At 41.0% G+C, this 22435-nt stretch overlaps 1 protein-coding gene across 2 annotated transcripts in view; it reads left to right on the top strand.

The window, feature by feature from the left end:
• Window positions 1-504: 504 nt before the first annotated feature.
• The window catches only part of LOC124720418, a 79679-nt gene continuing 57748 nt past the window's right edge, over window positions 505-22435 (top strand). Inside the window, exons 1-2 of one of the 2 annotated variants that reach the window (XM_047245772.1) lie at window positions 505-686; window positions 9850-10505. In XM_047245772.1, the coding sequence (XP_047101728.1) occupies window positions 9858-10505 (648 nt within the window). In that variant the 5' untranslated portion in view covers window positions 505-686; window positions 9850-9857. Of the gene's footprint in view, window positions 1130-9849; window positions 10506-22435 lie in introns of both variants that reach the window. The other variant, XM_047245771.1, reaches the window with a different exon arrangement.

The raw sequence follows: 22435 nt of genomic DNA, 5'->3' as shown, positions 1-22435 counted from the left end.
CGGGAACATACCTTCACCGAAGAGTCAATCAGTATATTGCTCCCTCCTACGTATATCTCGCGAAGAGCCCATGAGGATAAAATCAGAGAGATTAGAGTCCACACAGAAGCACACCGACAATCCTTCTTTCCACGAACAATACGAGACTGGAATAGAAGGGAGAACCGATAGAGGTACTCAGGGTACCCTCCGTCACACACTGTCAGATGGCTTGCGGAGTATGGATGTAGATGTAGATGTGGATCCAGTATATGGCTGTCTTTCGGGACATTATAATATTATATCTTTGTTTTAACTTTTGGTTACAATAAAGAAAGGACCAATAAGTTATTTGTACTCCAATCTACAGTATTTCGCTCCAGCATAATTAAAGACATCAATTTTCGAATCGAGTAAGACTTCGAGAAGATCGTCGAGATTTACCATAGAATATAGATCTAGTTTCTGATCGACTTTGAAATGACAAGATGTCAGAGGCGAAATGTATTGGAATCTTTGGCCAAATTTAGGAGGGAAGTCAAATGGGGATTGTTGTGAAGTGCAGCAAGTGTAATTGTAGAAAGTGAGCGAGAGAGTTACAGTTGTGGGAGGTTGACAAATCGATGTTTTTTATGGTATTACGATCTGTGATATGTTATAAAATACCACGCGTTCTAGTACGCAGAAAACAAGATAAATCCACACGGGCGAGTGTAATTGTAATTTTTGATTAGCGTCTTATCAGTGTTCGGTAGTGAAACTTTCATAATTTTGATTATAGATCCACTTTTTGTCTGCGTTTCAGTGTGGTGGATATGAATGTAATATATGCCAATAACTTGAATCGCTTGTGAACCTCTGTGTTTATTTTACCCTTTTGCGTAGTAATACGAATAGAACTGTTCCGTTCATAACCACGACATGCTTGTGTTGTCCACTTTTATTTATGTTTTTTGAACCCACCCTCGAACGCGTTGCCAAATGTACGTTTAGGATTAGATTAGGTTGGAAGATGATCACTTGTGACCTGGGGACGCCAACGATTGTAATCAAGTAATGATTGTGAGTGTCAAGTAACTGTTGTGGGACAAACATTAACTGGAGCATTCCATTTATTAGTCCATCTGCGACGAAGCTGTTTGAGTTACAGGTAATGACGTTAATGTAAACGTGCAAGTATAGGTTATAGTATATCTGCAGTTTGAAACCCGTACTCGTTCCCTTCTAAATCATGAAGGAAATTTTTTGCGTCCTTGTATTTCTAAATTTCAGTTTTCTACTGTGGATAGTGATGTACTGAACAAATTTGTAGTATTTTTGGGTAAGATTGTCAGCGGTAATTCTGTTAGGTGGATTGTTAATGTTGGGTGCATAGGAATGGACTGAAAAGTATTGCCTCCCGTTGGTACTAGTTGCCAAGTCCTTGTTGACATTGTTGGTATTTATTGTGGATGTAGAGTGGAGTCCTGTTAAAAAGTGCTCCACTTTCGTAGAGCGGTACGTATAGGCCATAATGTGACCGAATGTTTTATTTCATTCATAGTTGTAGAGCGCCTGAATCGGTGCTTCAGTAGTGGATCATTTTGTGCTTATGGCTGCACATGTGGACGCGTTTGGAGGGATACATTTAGAATAAGTCACATAAATTTTAATGTCGAGAATGGATGACACCCTGAACTTACAATTGAAGAAGCTACAATCACAAACGTGTCATGTACATAGTGGTAATTGGATTACCAGTATGTCTCTTTGTTACAGGTGTGGCAAATGCACGTTACTTTGCCAATTCAGTGTTAAACTGTGAAAATGTAGGTAGTATATGAAGTTTGTAATACACTAGAAACTTCACACATCTTGTATAAATAAAACAGGAACTGCACTTTTCAGAATAAAAGAAATTACGTCATTATAATCCTGTTGGTGTGAGAGCACACTAAAATTGAATAGTTAGTGAACTATTTGTTTTATACTAACGTAGGAAATATAATATTCATGCAGTTAAAATGTTGATATCTTGCTGACCACAATTCTGGCGCATCATATTATTTCGCCACCTTAGTCGTCGCTGTGACATAGGCTCTCCAGTATAAAACTTATCAGATTGTTGTAGATGCCTTGATAAACAAATGTTGAAGATTGTCACTTTTTGGCATTTTTTTTTGTTCCGGTGGATGAAATTGACATGAATACTTCAATGTTTTTTATGGAGACCCTGAATTGCTTGTATAGTCTCCCATAGTTCAGAGGCGGCATAAATAAGTGCTGTAACGGTTGTGACTCCTTGAATGTTTGTTTGCACACAGAAGTTAATGTGTGCATATGTTAAACTATCATCTCATTCTGTACAGATGAAACGTATTATTCAAAATGTGGAGGCTTCTAAGTCAGTTCGCATGTCTTGCACAGTTCAGCTGCATGAAGGTGCTGGAAGAGATTATTTTATATTGTTCCAATACAATTATAAAATTTGTTTGAATTTATCTTCGAAACGAGTTACAATGTAGATGTAATCAGTATACTTTAGTTAACACATCTTACATAAGTCATAATATACTGCTGTTAGTGTGGCACAAAGCTAGTGACAAACATTTACATCACTTGCTTTACAGAAGTATTGTCACAATTGGTACAGACAAATGTGGTAGGGAAAGCTGCAGTTGTTGATCCATCTGCCTTATACTTACGAACCCTTTGTTTTCTTAGGACCTGATGAAATTTGGTTGCATTCTATTAGCAGAGGCCTCTCTAGAATGCTTCTGATAGTATTAAGCATACCACTGAATTTCTGTATGGTGAAGTGTTGTGTGTTCAACCTCAGCTAATTCATAGTTAGATTTGGAGTTAAAGTTGACAGGGTACAGAAGTCATAATTGACATCATTACTTGTAGAAAGCACATTGATTTAACTAGCACAACACTCATGTTTTATGATCAAATCCATAAGGAATGTTGTAAGCATTAGTACAGTCTTAAGTATTATGGTCTTTTCCCCTCAATAACTTTTTATTTTTCTTAAAAAGGGCCTTAGTTTAAGTTAGTGAAATTTCAAAAGAAAGTAGTCAGAACAATTTTAACAATTTTATTCGAACAGCAAAGAGAACCATGCACACCACTATTTAAGAAGCCAAATATATTATCCCTTTCATGCCAATGTTGTTGTTGTGGTCTTCAGTCCTGAGACTGGTTTGATGCAGCTCTCCATGCTACTCTATCCTGTGCAAGCTTCATCATCTCCCAGTACCTACTGCAACCTACATCCTTCTGAATCTGCTTAGTGTATTCATCTCTTGGTCTCCCTCTACGATTTTTACCCTCCACGCTGCCCTCCAATACTAAATTGGTGATCCCTTGATGCCTCAGAACATGTCCTACCAACCAATCCCTTCTTCTGGTCAAGTTGTGCCACAAACTTCTCTTCTCCCCAATCCTATTCAATACCTCCTCATCAGTTACGTGATCTACCCATCTAATCTTCAGCATTCTTCTGTACCACCACATTTTGGAAGTTTCTATTCTCTTCTTGTCCAATCTATTTATCGTCCATGTTTCACTTCCATACATGGCTACACTCCATACAAATACTTTCAGAAAAGACTTCCTGACACTTAAATCTATGCTCAATGTTAACAGATTTCTCTTCTTCAGAAACGCTTTCCTTGCCGTTGCCAGTCTACATTTTATATCCTCTCTACTTTGACCATCAACAGTTATTTTGCCCCCCAAATAGCAAAACTACTTTAAGTGTCTCATTTTCTAATCTAATTCCCTCAGCATCACCTGACTTAATTCGACTACATTCCATTATCCTTGTTTTGCTTTTGTTGATGTTCATCTTATATCCTCCTTTAAAGATGCTATCCATTCCATTCAACTGCTCTTCCAAGTCCTTTGCTGTCTCTGACAGAATTACAATGTCATCGGCGAACCTCAGTTTTTATTTCTTCTCCATGGATTTTAATACCTACTCTGAATTTTTCTTTTGTTTCCTTTACTGCTTGCTCAATATACAGATTGAATAACATCGGGGAGAGGCTACAACCCTGTCTTACTCCCTTCTGCTTCCCTTTCATGTCCCTCGACTCTTATAACTGCCATCTGGTTTCTGTACAAATTGTAAATAGCCTGTCGCTCCCTGTATTTTACCCCTGCCACCTTCAGAATCTGAAAGAGAGTATTCCAGTCAACATTGTCAAAAGCTTTCTCTAAGTCTACAAATGCTAGAAACGTAGGTTTGCCTTTCCTTAATCTTTCTTCTAAGATAAGTCGTAAGGTCAGTATTGCCTCATGTGTTCCAGTATTTCTACGGAATCCAAACTGATCTTCCCCGAGGTCGGCTTCTACCAGTTTTTCATTCGTGTGTAAAGAATTCGTGTTAGTATTTTGCAACTGTGGCTTATTAAACTGACTGTTCGGTAATTTTCACATCTGTCAACACCTGCTTTCTTTGGGATTGGAATTATTATATTCTTGTTGAAGTCTGAGGGTATTTCGCCTGTTTCATACATCTTGCTCACCAGATGGTAGAGTTTTGTCAGGATTGGCTCTCCCAAGGCCATCAGTAGTTCCAATGGAATGTTGTCTACTCCCGCGGCCTTTTTTCGACTCAGGTCTTTCAGTGCTCTGTCAAACTCTTCACGCAGTATCGTATCTCCCATTTCATCTTCATCTACATCCTCTTCCATTTCCATAATATTGTCCTAAAGTACATCGCCCTTGTATAGACCCTCTATATACTCCTTCCACCTTTCTGCTTTCCCTTCTTTGCTTAGAACTGGGTTTCCATCTGAGCTCTTGATGTTCATACAAGTGGTTCTCTTATCTCCAAAGGTCTCTTTAACTTTCCTGTAGGCAGTATCTACCTTACCCATAGTGAGACAAGCCTCTACATCCTTACATTTGTCCTCTATCCATCCCTGCCTAGCCATTCTGCACTTCCTGTCGATCTCATTTTTGAGACGTTTGAATTCCTTTTTGCCTGCTTCATTTACTGCATTTTTATATTTTCTCCTTTCATCAATTAAATTCAATATTTCTTCTGTTACCCAATGATTTCTACTAGCCATCTTCCTTTTAACCTACTAGATCCTCTGCTGCCTTCACTACTTCATCCCTCAAAGCTACCCATTCTTCTTCTACTGTATTTCTTTCCCCCATTCCTGTCAATTGTTCCCTTATGCTCTCCCTGAAACTCTGTACAACCTCTGGTTCTTTCAGTTTATCCAGGTCCCATCTCCTTAGCTTCCCACCCTTTTGCAGTTTCTTCAGTTTTAATCTACAGGTCATAACCAATAGATTGTGGTCAGAGTCCACATCTGCCCCTGGAAATGTCTTACAATTTAAAACCTGATTCCTAAATCTCTGTCTTACCATTATACAGAGCTATTACAAATGATTGAAGGAGATTTCATAAATTCACTGTAGCTCCATTCATTGACATATGGTCATGACACACTACAGATACGTAGAAAAACTCATAAAGTTTTGTTCGGCTGAAGCCGCACTTCAGGTTTCTGCCGCCAGAGCGCTCGAGAGTGTAGTGAGACAAAATGGCGACAGGAATCGAGAAAGCGTAGGTCGTGCTTGAAATGCACTCACATCAGTCAGTCATAACAGTGCAACGACACTTACGGACGAAGTTCAACAAAGATCCACCAACTGCTAACTCCATTCGGCGATGGTATGCGCAGTTTAAAGCTTCTGGATGCCTCTGTAAGGGGAAAACCGATGGATTGGTCGTGGTGGAGATCATGATCAGCAATTCATGTCATGGCCTCCACGCTCTCCCGACTTAACCCCATGCGATTTCTTTCTGTGGGGTTATGTGAAAGATTCAGTGTTTAAACCTCCTCTACCAAGAAACGTGCCAGAACTGCGAGCTCGCATCAACGATGCTTTCGAATTCATTGATGGGGACATGCTGCGTCGAGTGTGGGAGGAACTTGATTATCGGCTTGATGTCTGCCGAATCACTAAAGGGGCACATATCGAACATTTGTGAATGCCTAAAAAAACTTTTTGAGGTTTTGTATGTGTGTGCAAAGCATTGTGAAAATATCTCAAATAATAAAGTTATTGTAGAGCTGTGAAATCGCTTCAATCATTTGTAATAACCCTGTATAATCTGTCTGATACCTTTTAGTATCTCCAGGGTTCTTCCATGTATACAACCTTCTTTCATGATTCTTAAACCAAGTGTTAGCTATGATTAAGTTATGCTCTGTGCAAAATTCTACCAGACGGCTTTCTCTTTCATTTCTCTCCCCCAATCCATATTCACCCACTATGTTTCCTTCTCTCCCTTTTCCTACTCTCGAATTCCAGTCACCCATGACTATTAAATTTTCGTCACCCTTCACTATCTGAATAATTTCTTTTATCTCGTCATACACTACTTCAATTTCTTCATCTGCAGAGCTAGTTGGCATATACACTTGTACTACTATAGTAGGTGTGGGCTTCGTATATATCTTGGCTACAATAACGCGTTCACTATGCTGTTTGTAGTAGCTTACCCGCATTCCTATTTTCCTATTCATTATTAAACCTACTCCTGCATTACCCCTATTTGATTTTGTGTTTATAACCCTGTCGTCACCTGACCAGAAGTCTTGCTCCTCCTGCCACCGAACTTCACTAATTCCCACTATATCTAACTTTAACGTATCCATTTCCCTTTTTACATTTTCTAACCTACCTGCCCGATTAAGTGATCTGACATTCCAGGCTCCGATCCGTAGAACGCCATTTTCTTTCTCCTGATAACGACATCCTCTTGCGTAGTCCCCGCCCGGAGATCCGAATGGGGGACTATTTTACCTCCGGAATATTTTACCCAAGAGGACGTCGTCGTCATTTAATCATTTTGATTTACTTTTGTTTACTAGGACAAGTCAGATTCCAAAAATTTTCATGCCAATACACACTAGAAATACATTTCACTAAGGAAAGCATTAACAAACTTCAGAGGTATGGATCACCACCTCATGACAAAAGTTTAAAAACCTCTTTACGACTAATTCACCCATCCCACAAACTTATACAATAATGGTGTTAAATGTGTGGGAATAGAATTATGCTATCACCTTGCAACATCAATAAAAGGAATTTGGGAAGTGAAAAAATTTAAAATGCATGTAAAATCTCTGAATAAAATACTGCTTTTACGCCATCCAGGAATTGTTGGAATCTGACTTGTGGTAGTAAACAAAAGTATATCAAAACAGTCATCACTTAAGATATTTTCCTATTTGTTGTAATATGCATTTTTGTATTGACTTAACGCGTCAATTGTACAAGTTACTGTACTGATTTTATCCACAGGACTAATAATAAAAATAGTAAATAATAATATAATAATAATAATAAATAGAAAAATTATATATAAAAATGAGGTGACTTACCGATAAATAGAAAGATTGTCATATGATCACACGAGATCCTTTTTTTCTTATACTCATGTGCCATGATAATTCTTGATGTTGACTTTGTCTCCATAGACTGAAATCTTGAGGCTGAAAACTTAAGTTCAAACTCTCTCTCGAATACACCGAATAAAGATAGGGGGCCTATATCTTTTTTATGAAATATTATATGTTAACTCCTACAGTGAAAAATCTGTGATGGAATAATGACACTGTTATGAAAAGGATAGAGAACTGTTGCTGGCCGCCAGATGCAGTGGTCATGTATGTGGTAGAGCTGCTTTTGTGTGAATGTGTGTGTATGTTGTCTATTTCAAAAGGCGGCCTTCTGTCTGAAAGCTAACATGTTTGTTAGTCTTTTCGTTGTGCCTGTCTGCGACTCAACATCTCTGTATATGGCGAGTAGCAGTGTATCCTTTTCATAATATTGTATGTATTAATTCGAAATAACTCGGGGAAACACTCACTGTAATACATTTCTGTCATTAAATAGAACATCGAAGACACTGAGCTGTTCTCGTGATTTCATCCTTTTATCAACACCAGTCTCACCAGTGTCTGGAGTGCTGTGTATCTCCGGGAAAGGGCCTACCTCCATGGAGCTACTGCTGAACCAGCAAGTGATGACCTGTGATAAACTATTATCACATGCCCTGCCTTGTAGAAATGCAGTGTCCAGCCTCCCCATTTCACCTACACACAAATGAATTTTCAAACAATATGCGTGTTCACATTTATTAGCCACTTGACGAAATTTGTATGTGCAGGTGATGATTGTAGTTTATCAACAGATACAGGTAGTAACTTATTGCTTGAAACTTGCCCACGAAAGGCAAAGGTCCCGAGTTCGAGTCTCAGTCCGGCACACAGTTTTAATGTGCCAGGAAGTTTCATATCGGCGCACACTCCGCTGCAGAGTGAAAATTTCATTCTGGAACTTATTGCTTGTATGAAGTGGTTACTTACACTTCAATGGGACTATGTTTGGAATTTTATTAATTCTCACTTTGTTCATTCCAGAGGCACTCCTCTTTCTTTTGAGGGTGTAAAAAGTTCAAAAATTACTGGAGTCTGCTACTCAAAGTTAGTCAGAACATATACTGGTGCCATATAGTGGCATTTAATGATTACCAGCCATAAACAATGTTTTCTTAGATCTGTGCTGAACTTGTTGCCAAATGACAAACTGCCTATTGGCTTCTGTCTCGGGTTCTTCGGATGACGTTCATCTAAAGATTTTTCTGACTTTTTGCCAGCACGAGTGGCTGGCATTGTCACAGCTTCACCCTCCATTGCCAGTGGTGAACTGGAGCCGAGCTAGCGGCCGCAGACTATATGTACCTGGCGCGCCAACGTCCGAGGGCTTCTCCACGGTCATTTCTGGTGCGGTTCTCCTCTTGCTACCTGCGACCGTCTTTCGCTGCAATACGGGAAGCCAGGATCCGTTTACCTTAAGGCTTTCCTCTTTTTTGTTCAAACTGTTCGCGTGTTTTTGTATTTCTACAGCTTCTCTGAACAAGTGCGTGTGATAGTGCTTCTCTACAGCCAGAACTTCCGTGTCGGCGAATTTTATTATGTGGTCGGTCTCATTCAGTGCGTGCACTGGAAATGACCGCGGAGAAGCCCTCGGACGTTGGCACGCGAGCTCGGCTCCAGTTCACCACCGGCAATGGAGGGTGAAGCTTTGATAATGCCAGCCACTCGTGCTGGCGAAACGTCAGAAAAATCATCAGATGAACGTCGGCCGAAGAACCCGAGACAGAAGCCAATAGGCAGTTTGTCAACAAGTGGCCACGAAAGCCTTAACAATTTTGTTGCCAAATGTTTCACACTAGATGTGATTGTGACGTAATAGTTCCAAAAGTGCTTTTTGTGTTCATGAAATAGAAATATTTCTTCTATTTGTGCTTAACAGAAATGAGCTACTGCTATAGTAATTTAATTCTTTTTGAACACTATTGAAAGATTTTTTTTTTTTTAGAAAATCATTTGTGTTGACTGGAGCTTTCAGGTTCTTTTTTCTTTTAAACACGAAACGTGATGTGCCATTAGACGGGTTCAGGAAGCTTTCTCAACATCTGAGTGACAGTGTGTCACTACACACTCTTTGATGGTCTGTATGTCATCGGTTTGAAATTATAAATGAACATGCCGAGGCCACCTCTATACCCATTGTAGGGTAATACAATAAAATTTTCAAATCTCACATTTAGAGTTTCAATTAAGGCTCTTTTGTAAAGAAAATGTAATAAAAAGGTCAAAAATAGTATACATTCCAAAATATGTGTCCTTCGACTTTCGCAGTATATTCCCATTAAAATACTGATCTTCATCTTGGCTCGGTACATGCAATATTTCAGACATGCGTGTTAAAAAATTGGTTGTAATGATTTTTTGGAGAAACAGTTTTAGTAACATTACTCCCGAATGAAACATTTTTCTGTTTTAGATACCAGTATGTATTCAGATGTCGAGGACATCGAAGTGGAGGACACCTCGACAATCCTCGCGAGGAGACAGAGGGAAGACGAGCTTTCTGCCAGGATGCAGGAGCTGATCGCTAATTTTGACAAATATTTGGAGGAAAAAGAAAAGCGCGTCACCGAAGACGATAAAAAGGAAGTGGATTCGCTGGTGGAGAGTATCTGCAAGAGTGGGCCGAGTGACATTCAGGAGAGCTGCACAATCGATGCCGCCTCGTGGAAGCCACCGGAAGAGGTCGTGTGCGCGCGAGACTGTTTCCGCGTCTTCTCTGCGGACACCCTGTCACTGTCGTGCTTCCCGGAGGTGGGGGCGGCGCGCTGCAAGTACTGCGAGCATCTGACCGGCCCGGGCACCTGGCAGCAGGTCTTACCACACGTCGAGGCCTTCGCCCAGCAGACCCACGTGCACCGATGTGCTGTCGCAGACACCTTCCCCAAGTTCCTCTTCTACCAGATGTCTGTCTGCGACGACGCGGTCGCTGTCAGGCGCTTCTACCACGCCCTGTGTGCATGCCGATTCGAGCCACCCTTGATGCTGGACGATATTTTGACAGTGTTCTACAACTGGGGCTTCAATAAGAATCTAGTGGATTACAGTTTTGAAACCAACGCAGATGTGCAGGTTAGTTATTTTCATATTCTGTACGTGATAGTTGCAACCTCTCTCTAAAATGACTCGGGATTACAATTCCAATTGTAAAGATCGTGCTCTCTTGTAAGATGTGATCAGTTTTTTAAAATTTATTGCTACTTCACATAGTAGGCCAACCCGTAAATTGTCTGTGCTGTGCCTTTTTTTTCTGTTGCAATATGCGTGTACGCCGAAGTTTCCAATAGCACAACTACGCTTGTGTGTTTCTGTGTGCATACTTACCTAAAAATGGGGGGCTGTGCATGCACATTCCTTCCCACCTTTGTTTCAGTAGGAATCTTTGTGCTTTTTCAGCAGATGACTGCCAGGTGGGGCCTGTGTGTGTTTCATTGTGTAATATGTTAAGGTTATGCCGAGAGGCAATTTGTGTGTGTTGGTACGTGTTGACTCGAAAGGAAGCCCGTTTAACTTGGTAGATGCTTACAGACAAAAAACAGCCACATGGAATGCAGTTACCAAAGATGATTTGAATAAAAATTTGGGATATGATGCTCTGGGTATCAGTTGTCAGGTAGAAGGCTCCAATCATAAAAAGTTACTGTAAGTTTCAAAATGCAAAAAAGGGAATGAGAAGTTAGAAATTTATGAAAAGTGTGTATGACAACTGTGGATGAATATTTGAGCTTTGGTGGCTTAACAACACGTGTCTGAAGAAAAGAAATGATAGGGTCTGTGTTGCTCCGCAACAAACTATTAGAAATTTAAATGAGATACGAAATTGGAGAACAGAACCTTGGTTCTAATGGGTTTTGGCACCTAAGCAATTCCTAAATATAATCTTTCATGATTAAAGTGGAGTAATCATTTTTTTATAAAATAAAATACAAATGAGACACTGAAAGTTAATTAAGCTTCACATAACGTTTAAAACTCTTTGTTAAATAGTTCTCTGTTTCAGAAATAATCACTAAAATGCTTTGTTTTGAAATTTGAATTAAATGGTACTAGCTAATGAAAAATTGCCAGACTTAGTGCTACAGCTTCCGCAGCTGAAAGACTAAAATCTTCCTGTGACTACCTCATGAAATTTGCAAACAAAATATAGTCACTTTTTATTTCTTGTACCTTTGTTATTTAGCTACTTCTTGACCCACACTAGCTTTTGCAAATTTTTTTTGTCACCTTTTCATCTTAGCAGATCCAGCAGAAGCTCCCAAGAAAAGAAGGGGATCCACAGTAGACGGCTTGGGTAATGAGGCAGTGTATGTACATGGGAATGTCCATGCGTACATGTGTTCTTTCCACAACTTTTTGTGCCTGTCCTTCCATTTCCAGGTATCTGTGATTGCACATGAGGAAAGTGACCTTGTGTAGACATACCATTAAGTTATGTAAGTTTGCAGGCTTTCGTGGCTGTTATCACTGAAGTTAAAATGTTCTGGGTTATTAGGCCGCATCATGTTTCATCTAAAATGATGGACGCTTGGACCCCTCTGCTGGGATCTTCCTCAGGATCTTCTGGTGTCCACTACTGTGTTCTAGCAGTAGTGGACACCAGAAGATCCTGAGGAAGATCCCAGCAGAGGGGTCGAAACGTCTATCATTTTAGAAGGAACACGACACAGCTTAATAACCCAGAAGATTTTAACTTCAATAGTGTTAAGTTGTTAACAAGTTTCTTTAACTGACAGGAAAAATAGTTTTGTAGCTGGAAATGATTCATTAAAATATTGATACTTCTCTTTACTTATTGATGGTGTCCATTGTTGTTAACAGAGATAGGACATTGTTCTCGTTTGCTGCTAACGTTCTAGGCTTTTAGCTTTTTGGACTGCAGTGCATTTATTCGTACACAAATCTCTTACATTCTGAAGTAATACTTAACACACACGATTCTGTAATTTTCCACACTTATTCATTAAACAAATTAAGCCAAGAGCGCACAAAAACTGAGCAGATACTGTTACCATGCAGCCACAGCTGCGGACATTGATGTAATCTTTTAATTAGAAGAATAAGGCTTACTACTTTGTTGAAACTTGATTGTATGAATAGTAGTTTTACCTTCCCTTTAAATATGATCAGAAGTTTGCAGAGTGAACTGAACTGTTAATCATACTTATAACCTTGTCACAGGTGGGACAGCGAATGGATATAGCATTGAACATTGAACCAACATTTTACAAGAACTCTGTGAACTTTGCACTTACTTTCTTTTGAAAACACTAAATTCACACTATTGAAGCAATTCTCTGTGATGAAACATCAATAAAAACAAAGGTATCTATAAAAGTAGCAGTCAAAACCGTCACGGATGGGATGAGGACTTAGCACGGGTGGGACTAACGCAAAGTAGAATCTGGTTTTGTAAGTTAAAATTAATTTTATTATTTTGACTTATAGGAAGGGCAAGTTCCCATCTCCGGAGTTCTGACAGGTTGGTGTTAGTGGGAAGTATCCAGATACCCCGGACGGTGTAACACTGTGCCAAGATGTGCTGGCCGTGCACCAAGGCATGTTTAGCCACAGGGTGGTCCTCATTACCAACAAACACTGTCTGCCTGTGTCCATTCATGCGAATGGACAGTTTGTTGCTGGTCATTCCCACACAGAAAGCTTCGCAGTGTAGGCAGGTCAGTTGGTAAACCACGTGGGTGCTTTCACACGTGGCCCTGCCTTTGATCGTGTACACCTTCCGGGTTACAGGACTGGAGTAGGTGGTGGTGGTGGTGGTGGTGGTGGTGGTGGTGGTGGGAGGGTGCATGGGACAGGTTTTACACCAAGGGCTGTTGCAAGGGTAGGAGCCAGAGGGTAGGGAAGGTGGTTTGGGGATTTCATAGGGATGAACTAAGAGGTTACGAAGGTTAGGTGGATGGCAGAAAGACACTGTTGGTGGAGTGGGGAGGATTTCATGAAGGATGGATCTCATTTCAGGGCCGCATTTGAGGAAGTCGTATCCCTGCTGGAGAGCCACATTCAGAGTCTGATCCAGTCCCAGAAAGTATTCAGTCACAAGTGGGGCACTTTTGGGGTTCATCTGTGAGAGGTTCTGGGTTTGAAGGGATGAGGAAGAGGCTCTGGTTATTTGCTTCTGTACCAGGTCGGGAGGGTAGTTGCGGGATGCGAAAGCTGTTTGCAGGTTGTTGGTGTAATGGTTCAGGGATTCCAGACTGGAGCAGATTCGTTTGCCATGAAGACCTAGGCTGTAGGGAAGAGACCGTTTGATGTGGAATGGGTGGCAGCTGTCATAATGGAGGTACTGTTGCTTATTGGTGGGTTTGATGTGGACGGACATGTGAAGCTGGCCGTTGGACAGATGGAAGTCAACGTTAAGGAAAGTGGCATGGGATTTGGAGTAGGACCAGGTGAATCCGATGGAACCAAAGGAGTTGAGGTTGGAGAGGAAATTCTGGAGTTCTTCTTCACTGTGAGTCCAGATCATGAAGATGTCATCAATAAATCTGTACCAAACTTTGGGTTGGCAGGCCTGGGTAACCAAGAAGGCTTCCTCTAAGCGACCCATGAATAGGTTGGCGTACGAGGGGGCCATCCTGGTACCCATGCCTGTTCCCTTTAATTGTTGGTATGTCTGGCCTTCAAAAGTGAAGAAGTTGTGGGTCAGGATGAAAGTGGCTAAGGTAATGAGGAAAGAGGTTTTAGGTAGGGTGGCAGGTGATCGGCGTGAAAGGAAGTGCTCCATAGCAGCGAGGCCCTGGACGAGCGGAATATTTGTGTATAAGGAAACCCTTTCAACAACATCTTTGCCTCTTGCGCCTCGACTGATATCTCTGCCCAAACTCTTTGCCTTTACAAATGTCTGCTTGTGTCTGTGTATGTGCGGATGGGGGTGTGTGTGTGTGTGTGTGTGTGTGTGTGTGTGTGTGTGTGTGTGTGTGTGTGTGTGCGCGCGCGCGAGTGTATACCTATCCTTTTTTCCCCCTAAGGTAAGTCTTACCGCTCCCGGGATTGGAATGACTCCTTACCCTCTCCCTTAAAACCCACATCCTTTCGTCTTTCCCTCTCCTTCCCTCTTTCCTGACGAAGCAACCGTTGGTTGCGAAAGCTAGAATTTTGTGTGTATGTTTGTGTTTGTTTGTGTGTCTATCGACGTGCCAGCGCTTTCGTTTGTTAAGTCACATCGTAGGAAAAATATATCTAAAAACAAAGATGATGTGACTTACCAGATGAAAGTGCTGGCAGGTCGACATACACACAAAATTCAAGCTTTCGCAACAAACTGTTGTCTCATCAGGAAAGAGGGAAGGAGAGGGAAAGACGAAAGGATGTGGGTTTTAAGGGAGAGGGTAAGGAGTCATTCCAATCCCGGGAGCAGAAAGACTTACCTTAGGGGGGAAAAAAGGACGGGTATACACTTGCGCGCGCACACACACACACATCCATCCACACATATACAGACACAAGCAGACATATTTAAAGACTCCTTTAAATATGTCTGCTTGTGTCTGTATATGTGTGGATGGATGTGTGTGTGTGTGTGTGTGTGTGTGTGTGTGTGTGGGCGCGCGCGCGCAAGTGTATACCCGTCCTTTTTTCCCCCTAAGGTAAGTCTTTCCGCTCCCGGGATTGGAATGACTCCTTACCCTCTCCCTTAAAACCCACATCCTTTCGTCTTTCCCTCTCCTTCCCTCTTTCCTGATGAGGCAACAGTTTGTTGCGAAAGCTTGAATTTTGTGTGTATGTTTGTGTTTGTTTGTGTGTCTGTCGACCTGCCAGCACTTTCATTTGGTAAGTCACATCATCTTTGTTTTTTTTTATAATGCAGTTCATATTCAAATAACCTTGTAGGGAAGTTTTGTTACCTATGGATAAGATCAATTTCAGTACAGTAGTTATGAGTACCTAATTATTTTAGTTTTAAAAAAGGAGTTCACCATTTAAAAAAAGATGCAGATTACTACTCATCCTCTTTCAGAATGTCTAAATTCCGATTTTCTTATGAGGGAGCCTCCATGATAATGTACACCAAGCAGCAGAATGGTCCAGTATTTGTGCCGGGAACTAGCAGAGACTGTGTTTGTGTACGGCCAGGTGGATGGAGACAATAGAGGGGCAGCATGGCTATACAAAAACAGGTACCCTCGTTGATACCAACTACGTCAAACAACATTTCAAGCTCTTTTTAGGCGTTTGTGTGGTCATGAGCCGTTTGAGAAAGACGAATGTGCAGGGAGTCAGTGAACTGTGCCTACACCAGACTAGATTCTACAGGATGTAGAGAAGAAACCTAGTACAAGCTCCATGAGTGGCCTGCCAGTGTGGTGTAAGCAAAGTACAATTATTTGTATCCTGCATGACTACTACTACTACTATCCCCATCACATGCTATGAGTGAGTGCAATTGGTTATCAGCAGTGGATTTACCTTTATGAGGAGGATTTTGTCATTGGTTTTTGCACCAGAGCATTACGATCACGGGATTTCAGTCATTGGTGCCCTTTACTGACAGAGCTGCTTTTACCAGACCTGGCATCATGTCTGCATAATTGTCATTTGTGGGCTGTAGACAATCTTCGGGGAATGGTTGAGATGACTCATCGACATTGGTTTAGCATCAGCGGATTCTTGTGACCACCTAATTGAGCCAGTTCCGCACTGCACGTCAACAGAGGAATGTAAGTGGAATAGTCTACCTTTGCCTTTGGCAATATGACAGGTTATGATGTTTATGCATGATAGAGCACCACCCTACTTCTGCATTAGTTGTAGACATATCAGCATCAACTTTCCTGGGTGTTAAATGGGATGTAGAGGTGGTGTAGCATGGCCTGCTAGATCACTGGACTTATTTTAAACCCCCAGGATTTTTACCCCGGAGAGCATCTGAAAAGCATAATGTATGCTGAACCAGTTCTTGATGTACAGATCCTTCAACAGTGTGTTCGCAACACCTGTGACACTGTTTGGAGAGAGGCTGGAATGTGCAAAAGAGTGTGGCACTCCGTGATGTAACGTGTGAATGTGTGCATTGCATCCTGTGAAGGCACTTTGAACATCTGTTACGATTTAGGTGGGGTCACAGCTCTGTATCTTGTTCCAGGGTGATTTGTTGTTGTTGCACGCACGCCGTTCGTTTCAAGACTCTTGTTCTTAGGACCTTCTTTCTTGTATTTCCACTCAAGAATCTGCCTGAGCAGTTAGTTGGTTTTATTAATGTTCATCCTGTGTACATAGAGGGCGAACCTCGACAACACAGACAGTTTATCTGAGTTTGTTCATGGATATTTTCTATTTGCATACGAGATACCTGGGGTCTCAAGTGGCTCACAGCTGGCTTACGACATAATTGTGATTTATTCAGTTTATTGCACAAGTTTCCTGTGTTTCAGTCTAATTACCTGCACAACAGTGATCCTGCCCTGAAATTTAGCATTCCATGACATAATATTCTGTAGCATAATCCAAGGTCTAGGTCAAATTGGTAGGTGGTATTTCAGATGAGTTGATAACACCAACAAATGTAAATGTGAGATAAAGGTTGTGGCAACAGATTGATCTGTAGTGTAGCCTGATATCTACATTCATTCCATACTCAACACACTGTCCCATACTTGGCACATTTTCACTATAAAAGCTAAAACAGATTAATTCCAATAACTTATCTAATATTAACAGATGTTGCCAGCCGGGATGGCCGAGCGGTTCTAGGCGCTACAGGCTGGGGTCGCAAGACCGCTACGGTGGCAGGTTCGAATCCTGCCTCGGGCATGGATGCGTGTGATGTCCTTAGGTTAGTTAGGTTTAAGTAGTTCTAACTTCTAGGGGACTGATGACCTCAGAAGTTAAGTTCCATAGTGCTCAGAGCCATTTGAACCATTTATAGCAGATGTTGACAAGTATTTTGATGCTTATGTACATACATCATACATAAACTAAGATGAATTCTGTGGAAAATGAACACACTACAGTGATAAAACAACCCTATACTATGATATAGTTATTATCACTGTGGGAATAACTCCATATTGTGTTGTCTTGCTGCTCTTGTATTGCATTCGGTGAACTTGTGTATGAGGTACATTTTGGCCAACACTTCATTTGTAAATGTATCGGTCTTGCAGGACTCGCTGTTGACATATAGCTGACCTTGTAGTGGAAAACAATCCCCATACACATCCAAGCAATACTGAATGCAAGTTTAAGAGCAAAGTGGGCATTACTGTTGTCAACAGTAAGTACAATGAGTGAATGGAACATGTTTGTCTCCAAACAAAACATACAATGCATACTCTCAGCATTTGAATTGTCGTTGCAGGTGTTTTAAGTTCATTACAGAAACAAAGATAAATGGGGTAAGAAATCAAACGATATGAAATTACATAATGAGCCATTGAAGACCACGGGTTGCGTATACTATTTTGTTGTAGTGCTCTTCAGTCCAAAGACTGAGTTGATGCAGCTCTCTGCACTGCTCTATCCTGTGCAAACCTCATCTCCCGATAACTGCTGCAACCTACATCCATCTGAATCTGCTTCCTGGATTGATCTTTTGCACTTCCTCAATGATTTTTAATCCCTCCCTCCCCCCCCCCCCCCCCCCCCCATGCTTTCCTCCAGTACTATGGTGAGCCTGTGATGTCTCAGAATGTATCTTATCAACCGATTCCTTCTTCTAGTCGGGTTGTCGCAAATTTCATTTCTTCACAGTTCTCCTCTGTACCTGTTCATTAGTTAAGTGTTCTACCGATCTGATATTCAGTATGCTCCAGTAGCACCACATTTAAAAGCTTCTTCTCTCAGCTGTTTATTGTCCATATTCACTTCCATACAAATACTTTCAGAGAAGACTTCCTAACACTTAAATCTATAGTCAGTGTTAGCAAATTTTTCTCCTTCAGAATCACTTTTCTTGCCATTGCCAGTCTACATTTTATATTCTCTAAACTTTGGCCATCACATCTATTTTGCTGCCCAAATAGCAAACCTCATCTGCTATTTAGTGTCTTATTTCCTAATCGAATTCTCTCAGCATCACCTGATTTACTTAAACTGCATTCCATTGTCCTTGTTTTGTTTATGTTGATACTCATATGTTCCTTTCAAGACACTATCAGCTCTGTTCAACTGCTCTTCCAGGTCCTTTGCTGTCTTTGACAGGATTAAAATGTCATCGGGAAACTTCAAAGTTTTCATTTCTTCTCCCTGAACTTTAATTCAAATTTTTCGTTGTTTTCCTTATTGCTTGCTCAATGTACAGATTGAATAACATCAGGGACAGGCTGCAACCCCTGTATCACTTCCTTCTCAACCATTGCTTTCCTTTCATACTCCTCAGCTAACTGTTGTCTGGTTTATGTGCAAGTTGTCTACAGCCTTTTGCTCCTTGTATTTTATTTCTGTTACCTTTAGAACTTAAAAACATGTACTAGTCAACATTGTCAAAATCTTTCTCCAAGTCTACAAATGCTATAAACATATGTTTCCCTTAACCTCTCTTCTAAGGTCAGTCGTAGGGTCGCTATTGCCTCCTGTGTTCCTACATTTCTCTGTAATCCAAACTGATCTTACCCGAAGTTGGCTTCTACTAGTTTTTCCTTACTTCTGTAAGGAATTTGTCAGTTTTGACCACCAACATACTCGGAAAATATCCCTAAACAACATTGGAAGTTTTCTGTGTGTTTACCCTGCATACAAAACTCAACTGTAGGGCAATCTGGTTATCATCTGAATTCATGATATTCACTGCAACATATGCTAGAAATGATTTTTTTTAAAGACATACGTGGGATAGCATTTAGTAATGGGTTGAGCTCTGTGAATATGTAGAGTGGCAGAATTTCATTTGTAATGCATCATGACATTACCGCTATGATGATATGAAACTAAAGCATAGCTATAGAGCCAAACTTTTATGAAATATACATAAAATATTTTAGTTGGTTTAAGCCGCTGGTCTACTCTGTCCCTTCACTTGTGGCATATTTGTTACAACGTCAAGTTTAACACATATATTTCAGAACAACACAACACATGTAAGTCACAGAGTAAGTTGACAAGCAAGGCATGTGTACACATTAGCATTCGAATAAGCACTGAGTCCCAGTCTAGTGGCCGCTGCTCGGCTGGCCGCTTAGGTGGCGCAGCTGCTGCATGGCTGGCAGACAGTGCCGCACGTAGAGGACGCGCGTAATTGCGCGGCGGCACTTTGAATAATCGGCGAGTCACAACGCTTTTCCCCCCTTTGAAATTGTTGCACTGGTCTTGATGGAGGTGTCCTGGAGGTGGCTAACATCCATAGGCGTTGTTTGACTCGCCGTAAAGTCTCGAGGAGGAGGCTTCCCGTACGGACAGAAGTGTCCCCGATGATAACGGGTCGAGATGACAGGAGACGTAGGGGTCGAATCTGCTGGGGCCCCATGCACCAATCTGCCCATTGCGGCAAGTCCAGTTGATATGACAGGAGACGTGGGCGATGTGTCGGCATCCGTCGGAGGAGGGGGAGGCGAGTAGATTTGTTGTGACAGAGGATGGTCATCCGGTTCCTGCATGGGCACGTCTCCTGGTGGCGTCCATTCTTGCGCTGGCATCGCGATGACGGTGAGAGGGCTGTGTTGTGAGTATTGAGAGATGCCAAGATCCCGAACGTCAGGTAGGGCCAAAAGTGGTGTAGCGGCATTCGGAACAGGCGTTGCTGGCACACGAGGCCGAAGCTGGTCCGAATGACGCACTGCAACACCCGTGTCCGTCTGGATTTCATACAGGCGTCTGCCACGGTGTCTTAGATGCGGTCCGGGCTCCATTTTGGCCACCTGCCATATCCCCGTACCCAGACGAGGTCGTCGGCGGTGAACCGGCCAAGTGCAGGTACCCGCGGCCGTGAGGTGGAAGGCGGCAGAAGATGAAGTAGCGTGCGGGGATGTCGGCCATGTAAGAGCTCAGCCGGGCTGTGGTCGCCAATGGGGGTGAAACGATAAGACGCCAGAAACTGGAGAAGCGCATCGTCAGCAGCAGAAGAAGTAAGAAGTTTCCGCATCTGAGCCTTAAATGTGCGGACCAGACAGCAGAGGGACAGAGTTACTACTACTACTTGCTCACCTATTGTTCATTTAGTATTTGCTATCAATAATGTATTTTAATTTTGGACACATTTCTACTGTACTAATGATTTATTTAGTCATAGTTATTAAAAGCTACACCACAAGGTCATTTCGACATTTTGCTATTATTAAGCATACATCGTAGCTGGTATGATGTGGTCCATAATTTGTGTGTGTGTGTGTGTGTGTGTGTGTGTGTGTGTGTGTGTGTGTGTGTGTGAGAGTGAGAGAGAGAGAGAGAGAGAGAGAGAGAGAGAGAATATTTAGACTCAAAGCTGCAATATGGACCTTATCGCACCAACTAAGACTTGTGCTTCATAATGGCAAAATACCAAAATGAGCTTGCAGCAGAAAGCTGTACAAAAAATAAAATGGTCTTTGATCTCATGCAAGCTGTGGGCCCAGTATATTATATTAAAATTACTTGATAGTTGACACTTTGTGTTGGAAGGATCTCCCTCCAATCAGAGCACTTAACGTCATGCTCAAACTGTTTGTCGTTGCCAAACTGTCCCAACAACTGGTCAGGTCACTTCCAATTCCTTATCTGACTTTTTTTCTAGTTGTGTTTGGATCCCAAATCCTGGATCTAGCCTTTTTATTTCACATTTCATCACACGTGATTAACATGCCCAAAACAACACATACAAAATTATGTTAATGAAATAACGCACATTTCGTACACACCACTAGCCAAAGGCTACTGGATTGAATTGCACAAGGTGAGATTTGGCTTCATGTATTCAATTATCATCACAGAGATCGGTTTGCAGCAGCTAAACTTCATATGACATGTAATGAAACCGAACTTTTTGAAGGCAGCAAATGATCATTGCAACTGGTACTTCAGACAAGAAGACCATAGTTTGACGGTTTACTGTAGCATGGTGGTAAAATCATAGTTTAAGCTATAGGAGGTCATGGGTTTCAATCTTGTCAGGTGATAAATTTTTTTCTTACAATTGTATTGACCAACTAGAATTATATTAACAACTTCAGTTCCTCTTCTTCCTTTGTTGTTGTTTCCTATTTTTCCAGTATTCCCTCATTTTTTCCCCATGAAGTCTCTTCCTTTTCTTCTGTCCACATTGTTCCTGTTTTTTTTATTTTTTTTTAATTTCTTCTGCTTTGAAAGCCTTCCAAATTTAGTATTTTATTTTTAAAAAGATTTCTTTCTGCTATTTCTGATTCTTTGCTGTTTCTTTCTCAATCTTCCCTTACTTCTGTAATCCATGCTATTGTTGATTTCTTCTTCCAGAAATATAGGAATATTTGTTTTGTTAGTCTGTTTCCATCCATTCGATAGAGGTGTCCAAGAAAGGTTAATCTTCGTTTGGCTGTTACTTCAGATATTTTCTCTATATTTTTGTAGATCTCTTCATTATTTCTTATTTTCCAACCATCTGCAGTTTTTACTGCACCCATTATTTTTCTGATAATCCTTCTTTCCAGTACCTCTAGTTTGTCCATCTTATAGTTGATTCTTAGACATTCAGATCCATATAAACATTCTGGTCGTACCACTGTGGTGTAGTGTTGTAGTTTTGTTTTTCTAAATATACGTTTCTTGTATATATTTTTGGTCAAACCATATGCTCTTTCCATTTTGTTAATTTTTACATCTATTGCAGATTTTTCTAGTCCAGTCAATTCCATTGTATAGTTTCTCCAAGATATTTAAATTTATTTACTTACTCCATTTTACCTATTTGTGTTTCTGTGAAATTTTGCCAATTTTTTATATCTGTCATCAATTTTGTTTTTTCATCTGAAATTTGGAGACCAGTTCTGTTTGCTATTTTTTCCAGAAGGTTATTTTTTATTTTTGAAGTTTTATCAAAATGACTTTCGTTATCATTACTTTCAATTAATTGGTTTCAATGTAATTGTTTTATTTCTAATCTT

The sequence above is a fragment of the Schistocerca piceifrons genome, chromosome 11, assembly GCF_021461385.2.
Source record: "Schistocerca piceifrons isolate TAMUIC-IGC-003096 chromosome 11, iqSchPice1.1, whole genome shotgun sequence".
In the NCBI taxonomy this organism is placed as follows: domain Eukaryota; kingdom Metazoa; phylum Arthropoda; class Insecta; order Orthoptera; family Acrididae; genus Schistocerca; species Schistocerca piceifrons.
This window is presented reverse-complemented; position numbering and strand designations above follow the sequence as displayed.